The sequence below is a fragment of the Pan paniscus genome, chromosome 18 (genome assembly GCF_029289425.2).
Source record: "Pan paniscus chromosome 18, NHGRI_mPanPan1-v2.0_pri, whole genome shotgun sequence".
Classification (NCBI taxonomy): Eukaryota; Metazoa; Chordata; class Mammalia; order Primates; family Hominidae; genus Pan; species Pan paniscus.
Window position 1 is genome coordinate 67,634,505 of NC_073267.2, and position 24,867 is coordinate 67,659,371.

At 39.4% G+C, this 24,867-nt stretch overlaps 1 protein-coding gene across 2 annotated transcripts in view; it reads right to left on the reverse strand.

Moving 5' to 3' along the window:
* CSNK2A2 (casein kinase 2 alpha 2) overlaps positions 1 to 24,867 on the reverse strand; it is a 40,194-nt gene that overhangs the window by 13,737 nt on the left and 1,590 nt on the right. For both annotated transcript variants that reach the window (XM_034940298.4, XM_055099161.2), the window contains exons 3-5: positions 15,061 to 15,162; positions 12,573 to 12,623; positions 2,765 to 2,824 (exon numbers count right to left, since the gene is read on the reverse strand). In XM_034940298.4, coding sequence (XP_034796189.1) covers positions 2,765 to 2,824; positions 12,573 to 12,623; positions 15,061 to 15,162 — 213 coding nt within the window. The remainder of the gene's footprint in view (positions 1 to 2,764; positions 2,825 to 12,572; positions 12,624 to 15,060; positions 15,163 to 24,867) is intronic.

Here is a 24,867-nt window from a genome sequence, read left to right on the forward strand (position 1 = left end):
AAATATTCTATTCCTGCACTCTATAGTATGGTAGCCACTAGCCACATGAGGCCACTGAGCACCTGAAATGTGCCTAGTGTGACTAGGGAACTAAATTTTATTTTATTATTTTATTTTTTTGTACAGGGCCTTGCTCTGTTGCCCAGGCTAGAGTGCAGTGGCATGATCTCAGCTCACTGCAACCTCTGCCTCACAGGCTCAAGTGGATCCTCCCACCTCCACTTCCTGAGTAGCTGGAACCATAGGCATGCACCGCTACACCTGGAGCATGCATATATATATATATATATATATATATTTTTTTTTTTTTTTTTTTGTAGCTACGGGGCTTTGCCACGTTGCCCAGGCTGGTCTTGAACTCCTGAGCTCAAGCAATCAACCTGCCTTGGCCTCCCAAAGCATTGGGATTTATAGGCGTGACCCACCGAGTCTGGCCAGCAACTAAATTTTGAATTTTACTTCATTTAAATAGCTACCTATGGGCAGTGGTTACTAACTATACTGGATATCATCGTCCTGTGTAAATCTGGGTGAGAGTTTTACATACACAAACATCCAAAAGACTGTACGTTTAAGATTTATTTACTTCACTTACATTCTACTTCAATTTTTTCCCTCTGTTTTATAATAACTGTAGCAAGATTCCAAAGTGCCTTTGTGGCAGTGCTTTATGAAACCAGGGGTTGTGAGGGCAGACCTCCTTGAATCTGAATCAGGAGATCAGGTTAGGTCACCGAGTCATCACACTGCAGCCCTCAGCCTCAGTTGCTTCTACATTTTCAAAGGAGTTAAATATTTAGTCTTCCCCACTCCTGTTTTTTCTTTTCAAAGAGAAAATTTACCAAGTTTTGATTCTGCTATATTGCCTACTCTTTGTCCAAAGGAATAAACTAATTAAGACCACAATACCTGGCATGTGAAAAATACTCAATGAAAGCAAAGGCTGAACAAATACAGTAAGGTAACTAATTCTTTTGCCAAGTTTCCTACTCGGACTCCCTATGGAGTTACTGACATGCTTTGAAATTCTTTGGGGAATTATTTCAGTTTTAAAATCTCGTACAGTTTCTGACCATTAAGCACGAAAGACGTTTTTCAAGTTTCATCTGGGATTCTACATCTCATTAGCAAAAATAAGTATATGTCCTCACTGCCTAGCTGCTACCTCCAGAAAGCAGAAAGGACATCAGACATTGAGTGACACCCACATGTCCACCTGGGAAGACCTGCATTAGTTGGATGTCTTTATGGGACCTAAGGGCAGGCTAGCTTATACAACTTTAGCTTTGGCTGATGGTTAAATAACACAAAATCTCAAACCATCTTACTTAAAAATAACCAACTGTGAGATCTGAATTGTAGCTCTCATGGGGTGAGAGTGCATGGGATTACTCAGGAAGCACTTCCAGGAAAGGAGCTAGCCTGACAGTTCACAGGATCATGGCACTGCAAATTTTATCCACACCAATGCTTCAATTTTAGTCTAGAGAAGACATGGAGAAACGTGGGATAAATCAAGCTCGACCTTTTTCGTGTTTCTGATCTTACTGACAAAAAGGAAGACCCATTAGCCATAAGAGTGAACCTTAAATCCACCGCCTCAGCTTTCTCTAATAAAAAGTGGTGCGTACAAGTTCTTATAAAAACACATTCATTTCACAGAACTGTTCTTAAGATCTACAACTACCCTAAAACTTTTCACAAGACTGCATATTAATACATGCATTTTTGGAGGCAGTTCATAGTTTTCATTAGGTTCTTAGTGATCCAGGACACAAAAATCTAGGACCCATGGGTGTATTCCATTTTACAAACTGAGCATTCCTTTAAGTGCTTATCTAGACAAACAAAATGATCATTCCTCCACCAACCAGTAATTCTTCAAATTTCATTGTGCTTGGGATTAGTAAGTCTCTTAGACATTCTACCCATCACTTTTCCCTGCATTAACGAGCCACGGCTACAGGGGTAGGGTAGGAAGACTCATGCAAGAAGGGGATGACGATACATGGCAAGGAAAGATGGCTGCAAATGCCTGCCACCCCTGTAGGCATGTCTCTCTATAATATGCTTACATATTCAATGCTTTTCCCATCAAGAGTGGAGTCGGTTTTTCCACGCTTTGAAGCTAGGCTTGGCCATGTGATTTGCTTTGGCCAATAGGGTTATTAGCAAACATGACACAGGTAGAGGGTTGAACAGTGCCTATACATTGAGATTTCCCCCTCTCTGCTGCTAGGAACCCCAGGAGGACCACCATGGGAAGCAGCATGAACTTCACGGGCTGGAGGATGAGACCTCAGCTATCCCTGCTGCCCCAGCTGTGGTCCTAGATTGTGAATGAGGTCATCCTGGACCATCCTGCCCCAGTCAAATCAACTGAGACCTAAAGAATCACCTGGCTAACTCAATTATAAGAAACAATAATCATTTTTTAAAAGTCATTAAGTTTGGGGTGATTTGTTACATTCACAGTAGGTATTAATAAAGCAGCAAAGAGAAAACATATGGACCAAGAAGAGCTATGGGAGGTTCTAAGGTATAATGTCCCTGGTACCCTTTGACTTGGCCACTTTTTTCCCAGTTCCACTGGAAAGTTTCTATGTGAAGATTCCTCGATGGAGGCCTCAATATAAGTTTAAAAACTTCACTAAATCCTCTGGGTATCAAGAAACATTCTGCTTAAGTTCACTCTGTTCTCTCAAAAACTTATCTTTTAATGAACAGGCCTGAAAAAAATTAATGGTTTATGAACACCACTTACTTTAAGTAGTTCATACATATAAAACCGGATATCAAAGTCTGTCAGGATCTGGTAGAGTTGCTGAAACAGATTCCAGAAAACAGAAAGTTAATTGAGTCTCACTGCATCTTGTCATCCTAAGTGCAGGCTATTCTCTAAGCTTATTTGATACTTAAGTGACTAAGGAATCCCATGACTTTTTTACTACCTGATCTGAAATAAATGGGAAGACTAAAGATGAAGGTTTTATATTTTAATCATCAGAAGAGAAGAAAAAAAGAAAAAAAAGGAAGGAATTCCAAGAGAGAAAAACATTTAAGCCAACTCAGATCTTTCCTATTTAGTGCTCTGTGATTTTGCCAATTACAATTATTAACCAAAATTACACCATTGTGAAGTCTAAGTTGTCTGTCTTCACATTCTTACCGAACATCAAGAAAACTAACCCCACTGTAACACCACAGTATACTCTAGAGAAGTGAGTTCTGAGTGGATGGCAGAGCTCTGAAGAACTTCATGGGCTACTGTGGTAAAACAGTGGCGACACAGGCTGTTCTCAAAAAAGAAAAATAAGGAAAAAGGAGGTGCTATAGCATTTGCAGATGGCAAGAGCTTACAAAAAAATCTATACCCTCTGCTCCCCGGAAACCAATTCCAGACTGGAAAAAAAGAACATTTCACAGGCAACAACTGACGTCTTAGGAGTGAAAAAAGACAGGGGTATCAAAAATGATCACTGGCCAAACTGATAGGTAAATGGAAGTTTTCATTATTGATAATCCAAAGACCCACTCACTGGGAGTTTTTAAAAAATTTCTAAGAGTCAGAATACATTAATGCTACAAGCTTCATTAAAAGCATCATAAACCCTTGTCAGGAACTCTCATTATCTTTGATATCCAATCAAATCCATGTAAATCTGTTTTCCCATCAATCCAAGCCATGCTTTCTATAAAATTAAGAAGCACACCTTTATTAAACTTCTCTTGTTCTTCTATTGAAAGAGAGACTCAAGCAATGTAGGGAATCTCTCCAGGGAACACAGAACAGTGTATATAATGTGTCTGTGTAATAAGGGGGAAAATAAAACTATACATCCATATTTTCTGTATCTGCAAAAATGATACAGAAGTAATAAAAACTGGTTTCACGTATACATGTGTAAAGGAATAGGCAGCTGGAACACAGGGGAATAAAAGAGACTTTTCACTGTCTACCATTTTATATTTTTGATCCACATATAATGTTCAAAAAAATTTAATAAAAAAATCAAATTTGCCAAGAACCAAATTTAACATTTTCTAAGAATACGAGGTCTTTGCTTTCTCAAGCTTCCCCCTTTAGGTAAGAGTAATTCCCCCTGCCAGCTTAGGAAAAATATTTGATTTCATCAACCTCAGGGCAGCGCAGGGAATGAAATGCACAGGCCAGTACATGGTGTTGTGGGGTTGGGTGGCTGGCCCTGGCTACAGCTGACCCCCATTCAGGCAGAACAACACCAACAAGCCACCACTTCTGCTCAGGAGAGCTTCAGCTACATAACACACACCCAAGCTTTTTGTTCTTCTCCCAGCTCTGCTGCAAGAAGGCTTCTTAGCCAGGACTTGGCTGCACACTGACAGCTTGAATGTAAAGACAGGCTTAAGATGCCATCTCTTGGGTGTCAAAGCAGCTCCTCCTCTGTGAGTTAAGGAAATCACTCACAGAGACTAGGCTGAATTGAACTTCAAGTCAATAAATACGCTATGAAAGAGAAAAGATCTAATTTTCTAACCCTTAGAGGGCTGGAATATTTTATTTCCAGAAAACTAACATGGGCTATCTCATTAGGACTTTTATCTGTGGAAGGCCTCCCTCATCATGTGGTACCTACACCATGCATCTGTATAAATGGTGTAAGCCATAAAAATAAATGTCTCTGGACTGCCAACACAGTATTTCTAGCTACAAAAACCATTAACAATTTAATTCAAAGACACCAGTTGTACACTAGTGTTTAGGACTAAGATATTACAAAGTCCCAAGTGACTGGTTGCCATTCACCCTCACTTCTCAGGATCTCCGGGTAGGAGGAGACCAAACTACATCTGTAACATTTAACCGCCTGGGCCCAAAATTCAAGACTATGCAGGGTCCACAGTCTGGCTTCCCCCGACTTTTGTAGCTCTGTTCTTCACTGTACCCCCAGGAGTCCACAACTCTGACAAAACAAGCCCGTGTTTGCTGCCTCCACTCTTCCCTCTCTAGCCCCACTCCATCTTAGCCTGTAAAGCCAAAACCAACCTGTCTGCTTTCTACAGAGCTGACAATGATACCTCCCTTCTCTATCTCCATGCCACTGACTCTCCAATGTGGCTGTGCACAGGACACCATTAAGAACACAATGTCCCCAGAGTTAACATTCCTCACACAGGGACTGGTGGTAACCTCAGGTTCTCAAGGTGACTCCTCATTCTGCTGTGTGCTTTGTCCAGACTCCAAGAGTCTCATGCCAACATTCCCTGTGCTTCGTGGCATATACAACAGGGAGAAATGGGTACAGTGGCTGGTGGCAGAGTCATCAAATTTGGTGATAAAAGATCTCTGAACTCTCCCCACCACCCAAGTATGCCAAGGGCCCACTGAACAACTCACTCAGTACCACACCCATTTCCTACACTGAACTCCGACCACATATGAAGTCCTCACACAGCAGAAAAGCAAGTGCTTCATACACCAAACACCATGTATGGCAGCTCTGTCTTGCATACATGTTTTTACAATGTTCACAGTCAATGGAACAAAACAGAAACACTCTTCCAAGAAACAGAAGTACCAAGAGTCCACGACACATTAGAAAGAGAAACTTCACAAGAACCACACTTTCTCTCCCTTCTTCTTAGCCAGCTACGGGGAGAACATTATTAAACAATCCACTGCAAAATGCTGGCAGGAAGTCAGCTTTGGTTACATTTTCAAAAAATAAATGACTTAAAAGGTGGAAATTTCCTGGGCCTTTTAATTAGCTCCAAAAAGTCTGAGGAGGGCCTCCATGGTGTAAAACCACAGACACCCACAAAGGCATGGCCACAGGTGGGCCTCACTGCTACCGTAGGCATACACACAGCTGTTTAGACTCCAAGTGCGATTCAGCTGCATCACCATGAGCCACAGATTTGAAGACCCCATTCCCAACCATGACCTTCAGGAAGATTCACACTTTCATAAGACAGCTTCCCAGGCAGCTCTGGTCACCTGCCAGATGTGGGAATCACCAACACACCAAACTCTCAAGCCACACAGTGTGTGCACATTCCCTGATATACACAGCTCAGTCTATGCCCATAAATCCCTGTCATGTGTAGAGAGAAGAAAAAGTGGTGGGATATATAAAGTCCAAGCAAAAGAGGTATTTACTGTAGCAGTCACCAGTTTAAGAATTGTTTACATGTAACCTCTAAGTTCCAGAATAAAACCGAGGTCAACGTTTTTGGAAATTTAAGGAAGTAGAATAAATCTTTAATCAAGCAGATCAAAGTTATTACGAATCCCCTGAAAATGTCACTTATTTTCCTACAAGGAAATGACAAAACAATGTTAACGACCTATAATAACATACACGACATAATATAAAAGTACAATTTGTTTCTCCAATTAAGGAAACTGTTTAGTCTGTAAACTCAACTTCTAACAGAATTAACAAGGCCTCACATTATTTACTAAGTGGTGATTTACCTCTATGTGAGTGATTTAGAAATCCTCCAAATATCAATATGATTCTACCAGCTTCTTAGGATGGAGCCCATTTGGAGTGTCTTATCGAAATCTTTTTTTTTTTTTTTTTTTTTTGTATTTCAAAATAGTACCTTAGCTTCTCTTGAGGCGCTTTTTTTTTCTTTCAATTGAGATGGAGTCTCACTCTGTTGCCCAGGCTGGAGTGCAATGGCAAGATCTCTGCTCACTGCAACCTCTGCCCCCTCGGGTTCACGTGATTCTCCTACCTCTGCCTCCTGAGTAGCTGGGACTACAGGCGTGCACCATAGCCCGCCGAATTTTTTTGTATTTTTAGTGACGGGGTTTTGCCATGTTGGCCAGGCTGGTCTCTAACTCCCGACCTCAGGTGATCTGCCTGCTTCGGCCTCCCAAAGTGCTGGGATTACAGGCATGAGCCACCACACCTGGCCTGAGACACTTTTAAGTATGGGAGGTTGCTACAATTATTCATTCCAACTCTTAGAGACTGACTTTTCTCATTCATTCGTTTCGAAGTTTTGTCTTGTTCTAAAATATCTTTATTACAGTTTTGGCATATATGAAGCATAAAAACTGCTGATTTTAAGGAGAAACTGACCAAACCAATACCTCTACCATAAAGTGAAATACAAGGAAAAAACTTAGTAGGCCATAATTCTGAACTAAATTAACACACTTGGTATAACAAATGATCATGTACTAAAGTTACAAAGCAACCATCAACAAATTACAAATAATTAACATTATATAGGTCACGTTCTCTGAACATAGTGCAATCAAATTTTTAAAAAATTCACCTGGATCCTGGATCATACATTCACAAACACACAGCTATAAAGAACATTACTGAAACAATAATTATAGAGAAACTTTTGAGTATGAACTTATCTTAGATGGCATTATTGTATAAATATTAAATTTCTTTGGTATACTAAAAGTACTGCGGTTTGCATAGGAAAACAGCCTAGTTTCAGTGCTAGCGTATTTACAAGTGACGTATCATAATGATGTCTGCAACTTAATTTAAAATGACTCAGCAAAAAGATAAAATAGAAATAGAAAGGAGAGGCTGAGCATGGTGGCTCAAGCCTGTAATCCCAGCACTTTGGGAGGCCAAGGTGGGCAGATCACCTGAGGTAAGGGGTTCAAGACCAGCCTGGTCAACATGGTGGAACCCTGTTTCTACTAAAAATACAAAAAAATAGCTGGGTGTGGTGGTGCACGCCTGTAGTCCCAGCTACTCAGGAGGCTGAGGCAGGAGAATCGCTTGAACCCAGGAGGCGGAGGTTACAGTGAGCCAAGATCAGGTCACTGCACTCCAGCCTGGGTGAGAGATCGAGGCTCTGTCTCAAAAAAAAAAAAGAAAGAAAAGACAGGGTTAGGGGACAGGGAGAAAAATAACTGCAAATGTGGCAAAACAGTAACAACTGGTAAATCTAGGTGGAGAATATATACTGATTGTGCTACTCTTTCCAATTTTCCAAGTAAAAAGTCTTCGGAGAAAAATGCAAATTCACAATGTTGCAGTTTGTACTTCTAGTTTGAAAACTATCCAGAAGTGAGTTCCATAACCATGGGATACACATAAAATGACGCTTAGGGTTGTACAAACTTAAGCACATGTATTGTCAAGAAAAACAAAATCAAGGCCAGGCGTGGTGGCCCACACCTGTAATCCCAGCACTTCGGGAGGCCAAGGCGGGTGGGTCATGAAGTCAGCAGTTCAAGACTAGCCTGACCAACATGGTGAAACCCCGTCTGTACTAAAAAATACAAAAATTAGCCAGGCATGGTGGCACACGCCTGTAATCCCAGCTACTCAGGAGGCTGAGGCAGGAGAATCACTTGAACCCAGGAGGCGGAGGTTGCAGTGAGCCAAGACTGCGCCACTGCACTCCAGCCTGGGCAACACAGCGAGACTCCTTCTCAAAAAAAAAAAAAAAAAGAAAAGAAAAAGAGAAACAGAATCCAATGAGTTTAATTCAACTCAAGAAATGAAGAAGAAAACCACTGAAAGCCCAACAAAGTTGAAGGAAGAAAGAAGAAAAATAAGATAGGAGCAGAAAGAGAAAAACAAACAAAAACAATAACTGAGCAATAAAACCAAAAAGCTGGTTCTTTTAAAAGATTAACGACAGATCTCTAGCAAGACTGATTTAAAAAGGAGTAAAGGCACAAATACTACTTTAAAATGTGAAGGAAAGGATAACTACAGATACTCCAGAGTTTTTTTGTGTGTGTGTGACCAGTCAACAATATAGTTTTTAAGTCCTAAGAGAATTCTTTGTCAATCAAATTGAAAGTGAATAAAATATATATTATCCAAATAGACTCAAGAAGAGACAGAAAACCTGGATAAACTTTAACTTATGTTTTAAAAAGGAAAGTATAGTTCAAAGTCTTCCTCCCATCCTTGAAAGACATCTATCCATATAATACCTATCTTACATAAACTTTCAGAGAATAGGAAGAGGAAAAGCTACCCAATCTATCTTATATAGTATAACCTTGATAGCAAACTTAGAGAAGGACCCTATGACAAAATAAAATTATAGATCAAAATTTATAATCCATTGCACAAATATAAAATACTGAAAAGAATGGGCTGCGGGCTGCATCACTGTTAATTCACCCTGGTATTAATGAGGGACAAACACTCTCTGGGTGATAACCTTAAAACCAGTTATTAATATACTTTACACTAAAATTAAAAAGACAAAAAAACAAACTTTCCTAATAAGATGGGCACAGGACAAAATAAAAAGACTAAAGGACATCACGACGGTGAACTAAATGATTTTCTGTTTGTGGCCTGCCATACTATCTGGAAAAGAATTTAATTTTCCTGCCATGATTTGCTCTTCAAAAATACACATCTGCCATCTGATATTTAATGATCTCTTGATTAAAATGTCATGGCTTGAACATTCAAAGGGGACCTCCAGTTAAACAAGGCAGATCAAACACCTCTGCTCTACCTGAAACTCCTCTAAAATAACCGTAAAAGGAGCAGGGAGATTAAATTGTAAGAACTAAGAAGATAGGAGAAACAACATAGTGAAGCTAGAAAACATGTCTCTGCCAACAGCGAAAGGCCAAAAGCAAACAGCTTCAAACTGAACAACCTCAGAAAGGTTCAGGACGGGGGACCTCCAATGTTGGTTTAAGAGAGGAAACAGAGTGCACTGGAAACGGGAAAATGAGTTTAAGATGCCACACTGAAAAGTGGATACAGGTGAAGTCTGCACAACATTCCCCATGGTTCTCCTCAACTGGAGGCTAAGATACCAGCAGCCAAGCCTGCATCCTTGAGACAGGGGCTGATGGTTCTTTAGAGCAATGAGCAGACATTCAAAAACCATGATATTTCAGAGACTGAATAACAAAATAACAAAAACTCACACACAAAGAAAAATACAGAAAAAGTATGAAGGGAAAAAATACAATATTCTTAGTGAGAAAATAGAAGGTATTACATAAAACATAAAAGAACAGGATACTATTTTAAAAAGTTCCAAGACCAAAATGGAGCTGTAAGATGTGAAGTCTAACATTTGAATGAGTTCTGGAAAGTGAGAACAAAGAAGAAAGGGGAGAAAAATCAAAGAACATTAAAAATATTTTTCCAAAACACAGGGGAAAAAGCCCAGCAAGTATGCAGAACAAAAGATAAAAGGGACCCATACGAAGGCACGTCACTGTGAAATTTCAGAAGACTGGAAATGAGAAAATCCTAAAAGCTTCCAGAGGAAAAAAACAAAAACAAAACCGTCACATAAGATGAAACTAGAATGGCTTCAGTGGTAATACTGGAACAATCTCTTCAAAATCAAGGAAATTATGAATTATAACCTAGAACTCTATACCCTAACAAATACATTAATTGGCAGGACAAAATAAAAATGACTTCAGATATGCAAGCTTCAAAAAAACATTAATTTCCCATAATCCCTTTAAAGAAAGCTACAAGAGAATGTATGAAACATCCCCTTTGAGGGTTAAGACCCCAGAGAGAATTTCTCTAAGAAATTAGAATTCCCACTAACTGATCTTCAGCAGTTGTTAAATCAACAGAGCAGATGTCACTTTAAGAAACAGAAAATGGGCTAGGTGCGGTGGCTCACGCCTGTAATCCCAGCACTTTGGGAGGCCAAGGCAGGTGGATCACGAGGTAAGCCATCGAGACCATCCTGGTTAACATGGTAAAACCCCGTTTCTACTAAATATACCAAAAAAAAAAAAAAAAATAGCCAGGCGTGGTGGTGCACGCCTGTAGTCCCAGCTACTTGGGAGGCTGAAGCAGGAGAATTGATTGAACCTGGGAGGGGGAGGTTGCAGTGAGCCGAGATCGCGCTATTGCACTCCAGCCTAGGCGACAGAGCGAGGCTCCGTCTCAAAAAAAACAAAACAAAACCACAAAATGCTGAGGTGAAATTTTACACATGTAGCTAGACAATTGGTAAAAACTCATTAACGAAGCCCAGGCATTTAAAACTTGGGGAATTACACTACAAAGTTCCATTCAGATAAGGTTTCAACTTTTGCATTAGGAAAATATTTGGTTTCATTAAAGCCTATCTGGTTTTCTAAGACATGCACACACATTCCCACTCACATATACCAGGATAAACCTGGGTGATTCATAGGATCAGCTACACCTATCAGCATAGTACCCTACCAGCTAAGCGCTGTTATGCTACTGAATGAAAAAATTTACACCCTGCTTTTTAGAGTTCACTGCTAATTTCACCTGTAAGGAGTCACATTAACAAGAAAATCTGTCACATGTGGGAAAGTGCTATACTACACATAAAACTTCCTTATTGTTTTATAAATCAAAATATCTTCTTTTGCTTACTTTTCACTAATTAACCTTGTTTTAGTCATTTTAGAGTGATTAAGAAAAATTAGGCCAGGCGTGACAGTGGCTCACATCTATAATCCCAGCCCTCTGGGAGGCCGAGGTGGGTGGATCACCTGAGGTCAGGAGTTTGAGACTAGCCTGGCCAACATGGTGAAACCCCGTCTCTACTAAAAAAAATTTAAAAATTAAAAAAAAAAAATTAGCTGGGGGTAGTAGTGCATGCCTGTAATCTCAGCTACTTGGGAGGCTGAGGCAGGAGAATCGCTTGAACCTGGGAGACAGAGGTTGCAGTGAGCCAAGATCACACCATTGCACTCCTGCCTGGGTGACAAGAGCGAAACTCGATCTCAAAAAAAAAAAAAAAAAAGTGTGAGAATAAGGTTCTCTTACTTTCACCCAGAACCATCCGTCCTGATACCAACATCTTTTAACTGCTGATTTAGTTTTGTCTCTAGCTCCTGTCACAACAAAATCACAAGTCTCTTATTCACTGACAGAGTTACAATCAACTACAAGTTCTCCAAATGCCCCTGAAAATCAACACTACTATTTTGTTTGTATATTGGTTTTTAAATTACACGCTAAAAAAGGGTTTCCACCATGTCTAGTATGCCTAACCCCAAAAACCTTGATATTAAGGTTTTAATGTTTGAACAATAAATTTTATGAAACACGAGTTTAAAACCATGATTTTAAAAGAACACTTCAATGTCTAAAATAATTTACATTATAAGAAAATGTAAAAAACCCGATAGGGCTCTTCTAAAGCACTGACTCTGGTTTTTCTGAATCATTTCTTTGTACGTCACGTGCGCAAACACACACTTGTTATTTGACAGCACTGAATCCAATGCATTGCTTCTTTTCACAAGGGCCTTGTATCGGTCTATCCCTTCCTCTCGGCAAAGTAAGATTTCATACAAAAGGCAAAGTTAACATACAACTAAAGCTATGCTGTCTAAAACAGGAGTGTTACAGATGAGGCATTAGCTTAGACCCAGCCGAGCAGCTACTCCTGGAGTAGGCAAGGCAAAGGGTGATTAAGTAATTTCACCTAATGCAAGAACCCTAGCCACTTTCTGCATCCTGCACTCATGCCTTAAGGAACCCAATTTGTTATTTCCTCCTCTCACCAATGACAGCCCTGGCCCCTTGGGTTCTGGAGTACACGGTATTTATCACCAGCTCCCCCTCACCCCGTTAACCCCATGCCAGAAAGAAAAGCATACGCACCTTAAAATCTGTATTATTGATATATTCAAATACCAAAGCTGGTGTCTTTGACTGTAAAAGAGAATATTAATGCTTTTTAAGTACCCAAACAATAATCAATGTAATCTGCTTCTGCCAAAATGGCCCATCCCCAAATCCTACTTAGATAACACAGGGATTCACTCATCAGGGACAGCCTGTCAAGAAAAGTATTCTCTTGAAATTTTATGATGTCTGGAATTTGCTTCAAAATAACTGGGGATAGTGGGAGGTGGGAAGTGGTGGGAGTATAGATGAAACAAGGTTGGCCACAGCTGATTAACTGCTAAAGTTGGGTCATGTGTGAAGGAAGTTCATTACATTTTTCATTTACTTTTGAAAATGGTTGAAAATTTCAGAATAAAAAGTTTTAAGAGGAATGTATTCTCCAAATAACCTACCAATGGCCTTAACCAATCTTCAAAGGTTATGTGAGGATTTACACCCTGCAGTGTTCCAGTCTGCCATATACAAAAAAAGTGACACATTTTCATCTTAGTTTAGCAAGCCAGAATTGCACTTGACAGAATTATCATAGGTTGTGGGAATGTATCATAGGTCTTTTGGGGGTCCAAAAGGAAAATATAACCATCCGTGATATTATCAATAAGCTATACTATAATATTATTGCCTTGGCTAGAGACCATTAAAGATTGTCTCATCAAGCAGACCTGTTCCTAAAAACTCATATATAATCAAATATTTTTAAAGCACTATAATCTTTAATCCAATGAGTACAAAAGTGCTCAATATCATCTTGTGTAAATCTAGATTTTCAAATAACAGGATTCCTTAATTGAAGTAAAATAACGCTAATTGGCAGTAATAAGCTTTCAAAATTGGGAGAAAGTAGGGACTTAAGGGGTTATAGAAAAAAAAACATCTAGAAATCTTTTGCTCAAGAACCATGTGAAAGTTACCTAGGAAACAGGCCACAGGGCAGCATGCAGATCTCTGCGAGGACAACTCAGAGTCCAAACAGCAGCCCCAGTAGCAGCCATGATTAAAAATTCTTCACCAGCCCGAAGCTGTAAGGGTTTCATCAATATTACCACTTCTCTCAACAGGAGAATAGTGGAGTAAGCCTGACCTTCTAATAGACAAGGGGTCCCTGTTGATTTTTGTCATCTTCAACTTACTTGTCTTACATATCATGTAAAACATACACATACTTTAACAAATTAAGTTCTGCTAACTTAAAAAAAGAAAAAGCAAAACAAAGATGCTCCTGGTATACCACATACTGACTCACATTTTAAAAATTATTCTGAAATTCATATTTTTACACGGTGCTCATTTTTCCATGGGTACTCATTTCTAATGCAGCCCATTTTCAAACATGAGGCAGTCCAGAACTAGTCATCATAAAATCAATTTGTGCTAAAAGGACAGGATATCTTAAAGGCCAATTAGTTACAATCTGACATACAACCATCCCTTCCCTTCTCAGTCTTCTCGGGGTCCAGAAGGAAAAACTTTCCTTATGCTTCAACAATACTGTGTAATCTTGAGTGAATTTTTTAACCTCTGCAAACTACGGTTTACTCATCTGTACAATGTAAAGAATAAATGGTACCCACCCCAATGGACTGTTGTGAAGACTGAGTGACATGGCACAGTTGGGCACTTGGAATGTGCTCAGCACATAGTAAGCACTCAGTGCATGTTAGCTACTATATTGTTATGAGGATGTCTTTAGCAGCCAGAAGCAAAAACCTATTTCTTTAATAAACAAAACTATCATGGGAGGATAACAGGGAAATATCTGAGGTAGAGCAGGTGGAGAACAGCAATGGGACAAGAAGGGGTACAAAAGTGGGAGGTGAGGTGTCTCCAACCTTAGCTAATCAAAAACACCTAAGGTTAAGTTACTCCCTAGGGAGAGAAAACAAAATTAAACAGCACATTTAAAATGGCGACAAACTAAGCACTGACAAAAATATTTTAGTCTATCTACATATGTGACGTGAGCCCTAATGGCATATGCTGATTTAAGGGAAAGAAGAAGACTTCTTCACAGGGTCAGTGGAGCTGGGACCTGCTCAGGCCTTTATGCCAGGTGTCCACGTGGAGATATTCATTCTTTCCTTGTGTAAACCCAGATTTTCAAATGTCATGCTTACTTAAGTGAGGTAGAGTAACACAAATTGGCAGTAACGAACTTTCAAAACTGGAAAGAGGCTGGGGCTTAAAGGAGACATTCAGCAAACATTTGTGGGCTGAATCAAAATAGTGAAGTACAAACCCAGAAAAGGGATTTTTCTCTGTACACTTTTAGGTTCCATCACAGTGGTGGTAGCTGTTTTATCACTGGGTCACCATGATTTTTTTCTGATTTTCAAACCAGTCAGTAGTTAAAGACAAACACCACCATCCCCACTGTATCATTACGTGAGGTTCTGTGTGTTAAACAACCCCCATATCCACACCCCGGTCTACTAGTATACTCCCCCAACCATTTGGCACCTACCACGGGGTCCTTTACAGTGTCAATCAGCTTAATGATATTTGTTCCACCACGAAGGTTCTCCAGAATCTTAACCTCTCGTTTTATCTTCTTTTTCTTCACTGGCTTAAATACACAAGAGTAATCAGAAGTGAGACTCCTTTTGAAGTTAATAAATAAAACTTTAAAACAATGTTAGCCAATCAGATGGATAGTACGCTATCTTGTACACTCTGTTGTGTTCAAGAGTGTGCCTAAATTTGAAAAAACTGAAATAGAATGGGCTTGCCCATAAGAACCTTTAACATTAAGTTAAATAATTTACAGACTCATACAGCTTACGTGTCAAGATCTTTTAAGTAGTTACATTGAGGGCACTTAAAAATTTTGAATACCCATATCACACTTTAAAAATAAAACTTGGGCTTACTAGATAACTGCCAAGTGGAAAATATAGCTCTGAACAGCTGTATATCATGCACTCACAAATGGAAAAACTGAAACAAAATGGTGAGACACCTGCTCTTCCAATGAGTTACATGTAATTTTGTCTTTCAGGAGTGAAAGACCAGTTCACTGACATCAGGTTACAAACTTGCTTCCCAGCTGCTGGCTCTCATTTCCTGTCACCACTCCCATTTCCTTAATATCTAGAATCTGAAATCAGCACAGAGCCAGTTAATGTTTTCCAACAGATCCCATTCCTGAAGAAAGAAATGTTGAATCAGGAAAGGAGAAATCAATCTGATACAACAGTGACTGAACACTTCTATCTAACTTTTCAGTCTGCTGGAAAGATTAAAGGTTTTAAAAATAATTACTCTCATTATACATATTACTCCTTGTCTTAAATGAGTTAAAGAGTTTGAAGAAGAATAGAAACAGTTCTGAAAAAGTAAGTCTATCATAATCAAGTATGCTTTATAAGGCACTCAGAATGGTGACCAGAACACAGTAAGCACCTAATAAATGATAGTGTTATTTTCATATTTTTAGTAATTTATTATTTAATAAGTCATTGTGATTCCTCACAAAGTCCTTATGTAGCAGAGTTGAGCTATCTGCCCAAGATCACAGAGCCCACGGCAGAGAGGGGCAGGAATCAAAGCTGGAAGCTGGGCAGTCTGACTGCGTGCTATACTCTTGCCACAGTGCTTTTGTTTCCCAAGTGTGGCTAACGGGAGAAACGTAACTAAGGAAAAAAGAGTATTTTATCACTGAGACACTGTTATAATAGCAGAGGCAAAGAGAGGCCAATGGATTTGCCAATAAATAATAAAGCAAGACTTTTTTTGCCTGTGTGTGGGGTGGGGAAGGGGAGGGGAGGGGGAAAATATAACATACACACATGCCAGAGAAACCTTCATCTTTTGTTGGTCACTAAGATACAGCTTTGAACACATAACAAAACAGAGAAGGAGAGGACTATGAAACAAGAGCACTTGCATCACCTATAACAGGGGGCTCGACTGACAGGCTGGGCTCTCGCTGCGTCCTTGTGAGCCAGCTGCCATGATGATACCCGCTCTCCGCCCGCTGTGCCAGGGTTCCCAGGAGAGCAGATGTGGCTGCTGTGCATGTTCCCCGACTCCACTTAGAAACCTTACTCCTTAGTCCCTTTTTCATTAACGAGGGAGCTCGAAACTTTGGGGAAAAAAAGCACTGTACAATCCGATTAAAAAGTAGCCAGGGAAGGACACACTACAAAATAACCGGCCTGTAAGATCAAACACGTCAATGTCATTCATGAAACAAACTGAGCAACTGTTCCAGACTTTTAAAATGTGACAACTGAATGTAACACATGACTACAGCTGAATATAATCATGTAATCTGGGATTTTCCTTTGCTATAAAGAACATTATAAGGATAGCTGGCAAATGTGAATGAGAGCTGTAGATTAGCTAACAGCAATGCATCAATGGTTACCTTCTAATTTTTTAATATGGCATTGTAGGGTTATGTAAGAAACTATTTTTAGGAAATGCATACCGAAGTATTTAGGGATGACTACGATTTACTCTCAAGCACATCAGGAAGAAATACATAACATAAATGTCATTATATAGGTGTGTGTATATGTACACATATGTGTGTGTATATGAGAGAGAAAGAGAAGGATAAAGCAAATGTTAACATTTGAGGAGTCTGGGTGAAACAGATATGGGAATTCCTGCAACTTTTTTTAAGTCCAAAATTATGTTAAGAAGTTAAAAGAAAAATAAAAACTGGCTTTTTTTTTTTTTTTTTTGAGACGGAGTCTCACTCCGTGGCCCAGGCTGGAGCACAGTGGCGCAATCTCAGCTCACTGCAACCTCCGCCTCCCAGGTTCAAACAATTCTCCTGCCTCAGCCTCCCAAGTAACTGGGACTACAGGTGTGTGCCACCACGCCCAGCTAATTTTTTTGTATTTTTAGTAGAGACGGGGTTTCACCATGTTGGCCAGGGTGATCTCGTCCTGACCTCAGGTGACCCACCTGCCTCAGCCTCCCAAAGTGCTGGGATTACAGGCGTGAGCGACTGCGCCCGGCCAAAGCTGGCTATCTTATACTTATAAATTCAGCCAATGCTACCAGTTTAGTCAATGCCTTTCAATATAAGAAAATTCTAAATTTGTCATCCAATACTGGAAAGCAGCTATAGATCTATAAGAGTGGTAACAGAGAGGAAAAAAACCCACAGCCAGAGGCCTATATCCACCAAAAACCCTCTTCTAATTCTAACAGTACTCCTAACTCCTTACAGGCACAACCCATTAGTTGCCTTTATGACGCTGCCCAATGTAAAGTCTTGCATTGGTCTCCGGTTATTCAGCAACAGGTCAGGCCTGGACAACCCAGTTAAGATGAACCTCTCTCTCAATACATCTAAAGGTATCTGGCATAGCAACTGAAGCATATTTTGCTGCCCACCAGGTGTCTAACTTAAACTTCCCAAACTAGAGACTGGGAATAGCAGGGCAACTCTGAAGGTGGCACAAAGGAGTCCCAAGTTACAAAGGCAGCTAGAGTCCTCACATGCAAACAAAATACCAAGAAATGATAAAAAAGGAAGGTGACAGACCCACAGTCCAGGACACTTCCCTCCAAACCATCAAAAACTAAGCTACAGGTAGATCCCTTCAGCCTCAGTTTATTCCTCTGAACTGGAGAGATGCTCAAGAAACTAAACCAATGAGCTCTGAGGAGCTGAAAGTGATCCTTTTAATGTGAATCAGAGATAAAAAGTTAGGATTTATGAGGGAGGATTGTTGGTATCCTAAGGAAAATAAACCTAGTTTTACAGAAATAAGGATGCCTTGACTCTCCTGTCCAGAGCCTGTAGCCATTCACCACCAGTTACACAAAATGGAGAAAATACATATATTTCCACAACGATCTCACAATTTCACTCTGCATGCTAGAAGAAGTCTCCATCTGGGGTTCATTTATTCCAATTCAGAGACTATCTGTTTAAAAGATTCAAACTCAATCAGTTTAGCTATTGTCCAAACCAATAAAAAAAATTTTTTTTTAACTTGAAATCTAGTAGACAAAGTGGTGAAAAAAAGAACAACTGAACTGACAAATTCAAGACAGGCAGGAACATATCTACAGCTCCTAGCTCTCAAATTTGGGGTTACTTTTACTCTACTACCAAACTAACAACTGCTCCAAGATATTAATTTCATCACCTGCAATGAACAATGGTTGCCAAGAATGTAGAAGGACAGAGTAAAAAGAAAGTTCAGCCTGGATGATGGCACGTAATTCACTACCCTGGTGGCATCCCTAAAACTCACTGCACTTGACCTATATAAAAATATTATCTGAGCAATGTTATTTCATCACAGAAAACTTTTCCTCTAATCTTTCAAGTTTCATCACCCCAATTACATGATCTACTCCTTGAGGGTAATTGTTTACTCTCAGGAGTTAAAAAAAATTATTTAAAAAGGCAAGGCATAAATTCAAAATGATAATCAGATACTATCTCACACAAGTCAGTATAGCTGCTATCAAAAAAACCAGAAAAGAAGTGTCGGCAAGGATGTGGAGAAACAGCCACACTTGTACACTGCAGTCAGAATGTAAAATGGTATAGCCACTATGCAAAGTTCCTCAAAACATTAATCATAGAATTACCTTATGATCCAGCAATTCCACTTCTGGGTCTACACCCAAAAGAAGTGAAGCAGGGTCTTCAGGAGATATTTGTACACTCATATTCAAAGCAGCATTATTCACAATAGCTAAAACATGGAAGCAACCCATCCACTGATGGATGAATGGCTAACAAAATGTGGTATATACATACAATGGAAAATTATGTAGCCTTAAAATGGAAGGAAATTCTGACGCATGCAACAGTGATAAACTTGGAGGACATTATGCTGTGCAAAATAATCCAGCCACAAAAGGATAAATACTGTACAATTCCACTTACATGAGGTACCTGGAGTAGTCAAATTCATAGAAACAGTAAGACGGTTGTTGCCAGGAAATGGGGGAGGGAGAAATAGGTAGTTACTGTTTAATGGATAGAGTTTCCATTTTACAAGATGAAGAGTTATGGAGATGGATGGCAGTGATGGTTGCACAACATTACCCAATGAACTGTACACTTAAGAATGGTTAAGATGGTAAATTTTATGTTATTTTATTTTATTTTTTTTAGACGAGTTTCACTTTTGTTGCCCAGGCTGGAGTGCAATGGTGCAACCTCGGCCAACTGCAACCTCTGCCTCCCGGGTTCAAGCAATTCTCCTGCCTTAGCTTCCTGAGTAGCTGGGATTACAGGAACCCGCCACCATGCCCAACTAATTTTTTGTATTTTTAGTAGAGACGGAGTTTCACCAGGTTGGCCAGGCTGGTCTCGAACTCCTGACCTCAGGTGATCTGCCCACCCCGGCCTACCAAAGGGCTGGGATTACAGGCATGAGGCACCGCGCCTAGCCTATGTTACATGTATTTTAACACAATTTTTTTTTTTAAAGGCAAGGCATAGAGCAGACCCTTAGAATCTCATTAGGAGAACGCTACAACCCTTTCTACTATTGGTTCTGCCTCTAACATCACTCGCATGACCCAAATGTAATATCGTTATTACTACTATACTTTATTGATCTCTCAGGCCAGGCACTGTTTTAAGCACATTTAACCGTCTTAGATGAGCACTATTAACAGTTTTACTTGAGGAAGGACACCAAGGCACAGAGAACTTAAGTAACTGTTTGATGTCACAGAGCGTCTACAGTTGGAACTAACACCTGAAACCAGGCAGACCACTTCCTAGGCCATACTCTCTCAGGAAAGAAAAGCATTTTGTAGATTACTAAAACATGACAATCAATCTCTCTACCCATCTATCTATAGTTTATCTGACTTTCCTAACAACCCTGTGACTTAAGCAGGAAATGTATGCTTATTTCATAGATGAGAAAACAGTCAAGTGGGTATCAATGAAGAAGCTAGTTCTGGAACTCAAGCCTTCTGCCCTCTCATTTACAGCACTTCTTACACTACACCACCCTGATGATGAGATGGCAGATCCTGAAATTAAACTCTAGAAACTATCTGGAGCCCTGCTTTATACATGAAAATGGGCACACTATATCAAGATATTCTTTTCACATGTGGTTTGCTCTCAAATAAACTCATATATTAAAGGGATAAAACTATTAAACTATTAATCCCGAAATCTGCCAAGTGATCATGCTGAGACTTGGAGGAACTCTATGGGTTAAAAAAAAAACCATAAAAACACTATTTATTGAGGCTTCAAGAGAATAAAGCAGCATTTCATTGAAGCATTAAACATGCTGCTGTGGATACTAATCATAGAGAACGCCTGCCTGGGTCCCTATAGCCCTCGAGGACTCTTGGATTCCACACTTCAACTAGCAACTTACCAAAGTCAAACACTTCCTTTGAGAAAAATAACTCCAAAAATCATTAGAAACGAATTAACTTCATTTGACTCCTGGTGAGTGTTCCTCAATTCTTCCAGTACAGATCAGTACATCACAAAGTCAAACATCCAGCTAATGTCCTAATTATGCTCCTCGCATCTACCAAGACTTCATGACAGGTACACAAGGTCCTACACCGAGTGCTTCCACCCCCTGACTACATGACGCTGAGTATATACATCCTTTCTCTGGGTCTTGGTTGATTTGTAAAAAGGGCCTGGGTTCTAATGGTTTCTAAGTGCCCGCATTCTGTGATTCTGTTTGACACAGGTTAACTACACTCTTAATCTGTGACTCCCCAGTACAATGCTGGAAACGGCCTAGTTCACATATAATTTTTAACATTATTTTTAATGTTAGCAATACTTTAGTAATACTGTTTTCACTACTTTTATACCATGAGACATTAGTGAAAATTAGAATGCACCAAAAACTTAGATAAATACCACTAATGTGTTGTTTCAGGAAGATGTCTTCATACACATGCCTAAATTTAGGAGGGTAAAAAACCTACCACAGGAGAAGTAAAGAGGAAATAAAGAGGAAAGCACCATTCTGATATAATATAAAGATCACCAGCTCACGATGAAGCTACTAACAAAGATGTATAACCAATGCCCATCCTTTTAACACTACCTACTGACAACACAGAACTTAAAAAATATCTGCAAGTATGCTAAACATGCTTAAAGAGCAAAATTTTAATACCACCACCCTTTGTTTAAGCTAAATAATTAATATCTGGGGGAAAATGGATAGTCAATCTGTTTATAAAATAAGACCTCTAAGAGGAAGCCTTATATGGGAATTTCCAAGTCATTTTGCACTGGTTCAAAATGCTGTTTTTTAAAAATAGTGTTGCTCTTAACTTTTATTCAAGAAATAGCAGTTTAATTTGAAAGATCCCAAGGACCCCAAGAAGTACTGAAATCTACACACACAGGCAGTATTCATAAAATGCTACAAGTTGTCAAAGGTGGCCACTTTTACTTCTGTGTACACTTTTCTAAGAGGTACTACAAAGGAAATGAAGAACTGATTTTTCAAAATCAAAAGATGAAACTTTTGGCACTAATGTAGCTTTCTGCCCTGCCATATAAACGCTTACCATTTTCCTCCTCCTTTTTCTCTTTTCTCCTCAAAACAATTTGTCAAAAAAAGATACAACCTCTCTATTGATTGGAAAGTTTTAAGATTTTAGCCACAGAATACCACTTGGGGATAGACAGTAAAATTTTGCTCACCAGTTTCTAAATTCCTAAAACTTTTTAGCAGCTCATTTTTGATCCATACCTGGAAATCCACTAATGCAAATTAAATGATATAAAATTCCTCTGTAGTCACTCATCATCCACCCATTCTCACATATATTGCAAAGAACTGATACGAAATGTTACTGACTACAAAAGTAAGACCACTTGTCCTCAAGAAAGCCACCCTCTGTCTTGGTCACTATGTGCATAATACAATCCTGCAGCTAAAATACAGCAGGCTTTTACAAAAAGGAAGGCTGTTCTAGATTCTTCCAAGTTATGAGGAGCTGGTAGTCTGTTAAGGACCTAATTTCCTATGACCAAGCACCACAATAGTAGCTATTAGTCATAACTTCAACTTATTTGAAGAAACACAACTTTGGCTAAGACCTTGTTACCCTGTTCTTTTTAAAAAGTAATACTTTTAATTCACAAAACAACAAAACCACAATAATGCCATTAGTGATATATTACCCCATCCTTCAGACAGGAACAAAATCTGGATAGAAATGCCACCGGGCTTTAAAAAACATAAAGAAGTGAGTCTAGTTTTCACTAGTGGTTTAGGCTGCACTGTGAAAACAAACAACATCAAGAAGAAACAAGAAACATTTCATTAACTAGGGGCCTCCCAAGTCTGATTCCAGGACACTGGTACCTGTTTCTGTGCTCGACGTTCAGATCCTACAATCCAGTGCTAAAATGAACAGTAAGAGATATGAAGAAATAGGAAACAGGAGTTCTGGCTAATGGTCATTCAACATAATGACATTAGGTAAGTTTCTTTGTGCCTAGGTCTCCCATTTGTAAAGATAACCTGCAGCAGCTTACATACTGGGTTTCCTAACATATGCCAAGAATCTTTAAAGTAGGGGGAAAGCTAGAGCCTATAAAGCTCTTTGGATGATGAAGCAGCAATGTGATGCTCTCCTAAATGAACATGCTGGTATTTATACACACACCTGAATGCTGTTCCTTTAAAAAAAAAAAAGCACCACAGAAAATCGTACACTTATTCTAAAAATGCTGCCATAGCACAAAAGTTCAGACATTTTTCTGGAATTGCTTTAGAGTCAGCAATTCATTCTTCTGAATATACAGCAGTGGAATATGGATATTCCTAATTTCAATTTACGTTTTGCTTATTTCTTAGATTTGAAGCAGCTTATTGAAAACTTATGCTTATGTACATACAGCTAATGTATGGCTTTCTAAGGTAATTTCCCTGTGACTTAAAAAAAAAAAAAACCACCTTGTGACTTCATAAATGCAATTCATATTTAGGGAAGAGAGGAGTCACACTCAGTATCTTCAACATCAGTTCCTCACTTCTCAGCCCCAGTGTGTCTGAGAACACAAATAACTTTGCTTTTTCTCTTTACTGCAATTCTGCTCGTTTATCACTAGGCTAGGATGTTCTGAGTGATGGAGTTAATCATTTTTTCTGAAAGATGATTACCAGAAAGCATATGCCTGACCCCTCACATTGAACAGGGATTACCTATACCAGCTGCCCTAGCACACAGAAACAGCTTTTCAATACCACATTCTTAGTCCACAGAACCTCTGCAAAAGGGCCACACTGGAAATCACATGTATGCAAAGTGCTTACATCACTCTTCCGTCTTCTCAATCTCTCACTAAATGACATGTATCCACATGAAATGATCCGGCAATAACGAGGACCCATCACAGATTCTAAGAACTACTTTTTACTATACCCTATAAAACATTATTAAAGCTACACAATCAGTTACCAGAAGGAAAATTTAGCTGACCCTTCATGCTAATTAAAATCATCTTCATCAAAGAGATAACAAAAGTCATATCATTATCAAATTCATTGCTAAACCATATATTAAGATAGTTTTGTTCCAATTATTACTTTAGTAATTATACATGAACTCTTCTATATTTTTACTAGCTGATAAGCAACAATGGCTCTCTGGCTTCCCAATAAGGCTTCTCAGCACTACTGGTGCACTATATCCATCCCACCTGAAACTTTACTGCCAAAGGAAAACACGTGATTATCCGCTAAGGAATTTGCTTCCACTTGGGCTTGAAATACATTTCTGAAGTCGCTCCAATTTTTTCCAACTTTCTTTCTGGAATAACATACAGCATGCACCAAGAGTAACAAACACAGTGCTCAGGGAGCCCTTAAATTGAGAATGGCTTTTCTGTCTTTTGATTACCTATTTATTTTCTAACAAATGGAGCCCTTTTGGAATTTTTGCTTTAGGGAATTTACATTTTAGAACAAACACTTTACTGAACTTAGATTTGAACTTAGATTTGTGATGTCTGCACATTTTCTTGAAAGTTCATGGGAAAATGGGGTGGAAAAAGAAGTAATGAAGGGACATCAGATAAATAAAATTTGAGCGTCGGCTGGGCACAGTGGCTCACGCCTCTAATCCCAGCAACTATAGGAGGCCTGCAAGGAGTCCTTTTGGAGGACTGCTTGAGCTCAGGAGTTTAAGACCAGCCTGGGCAACATGACCAGACCCTGACTCTACAATAAAAGTTTAAAAATAGCTGGGCGTGGTGGCATGCACCTGTAGTCCCAGCTACTTGGGAGGCTGAGATGGATCACTGGAGCCCAGGAGTTGAAGGCTGCAGTGA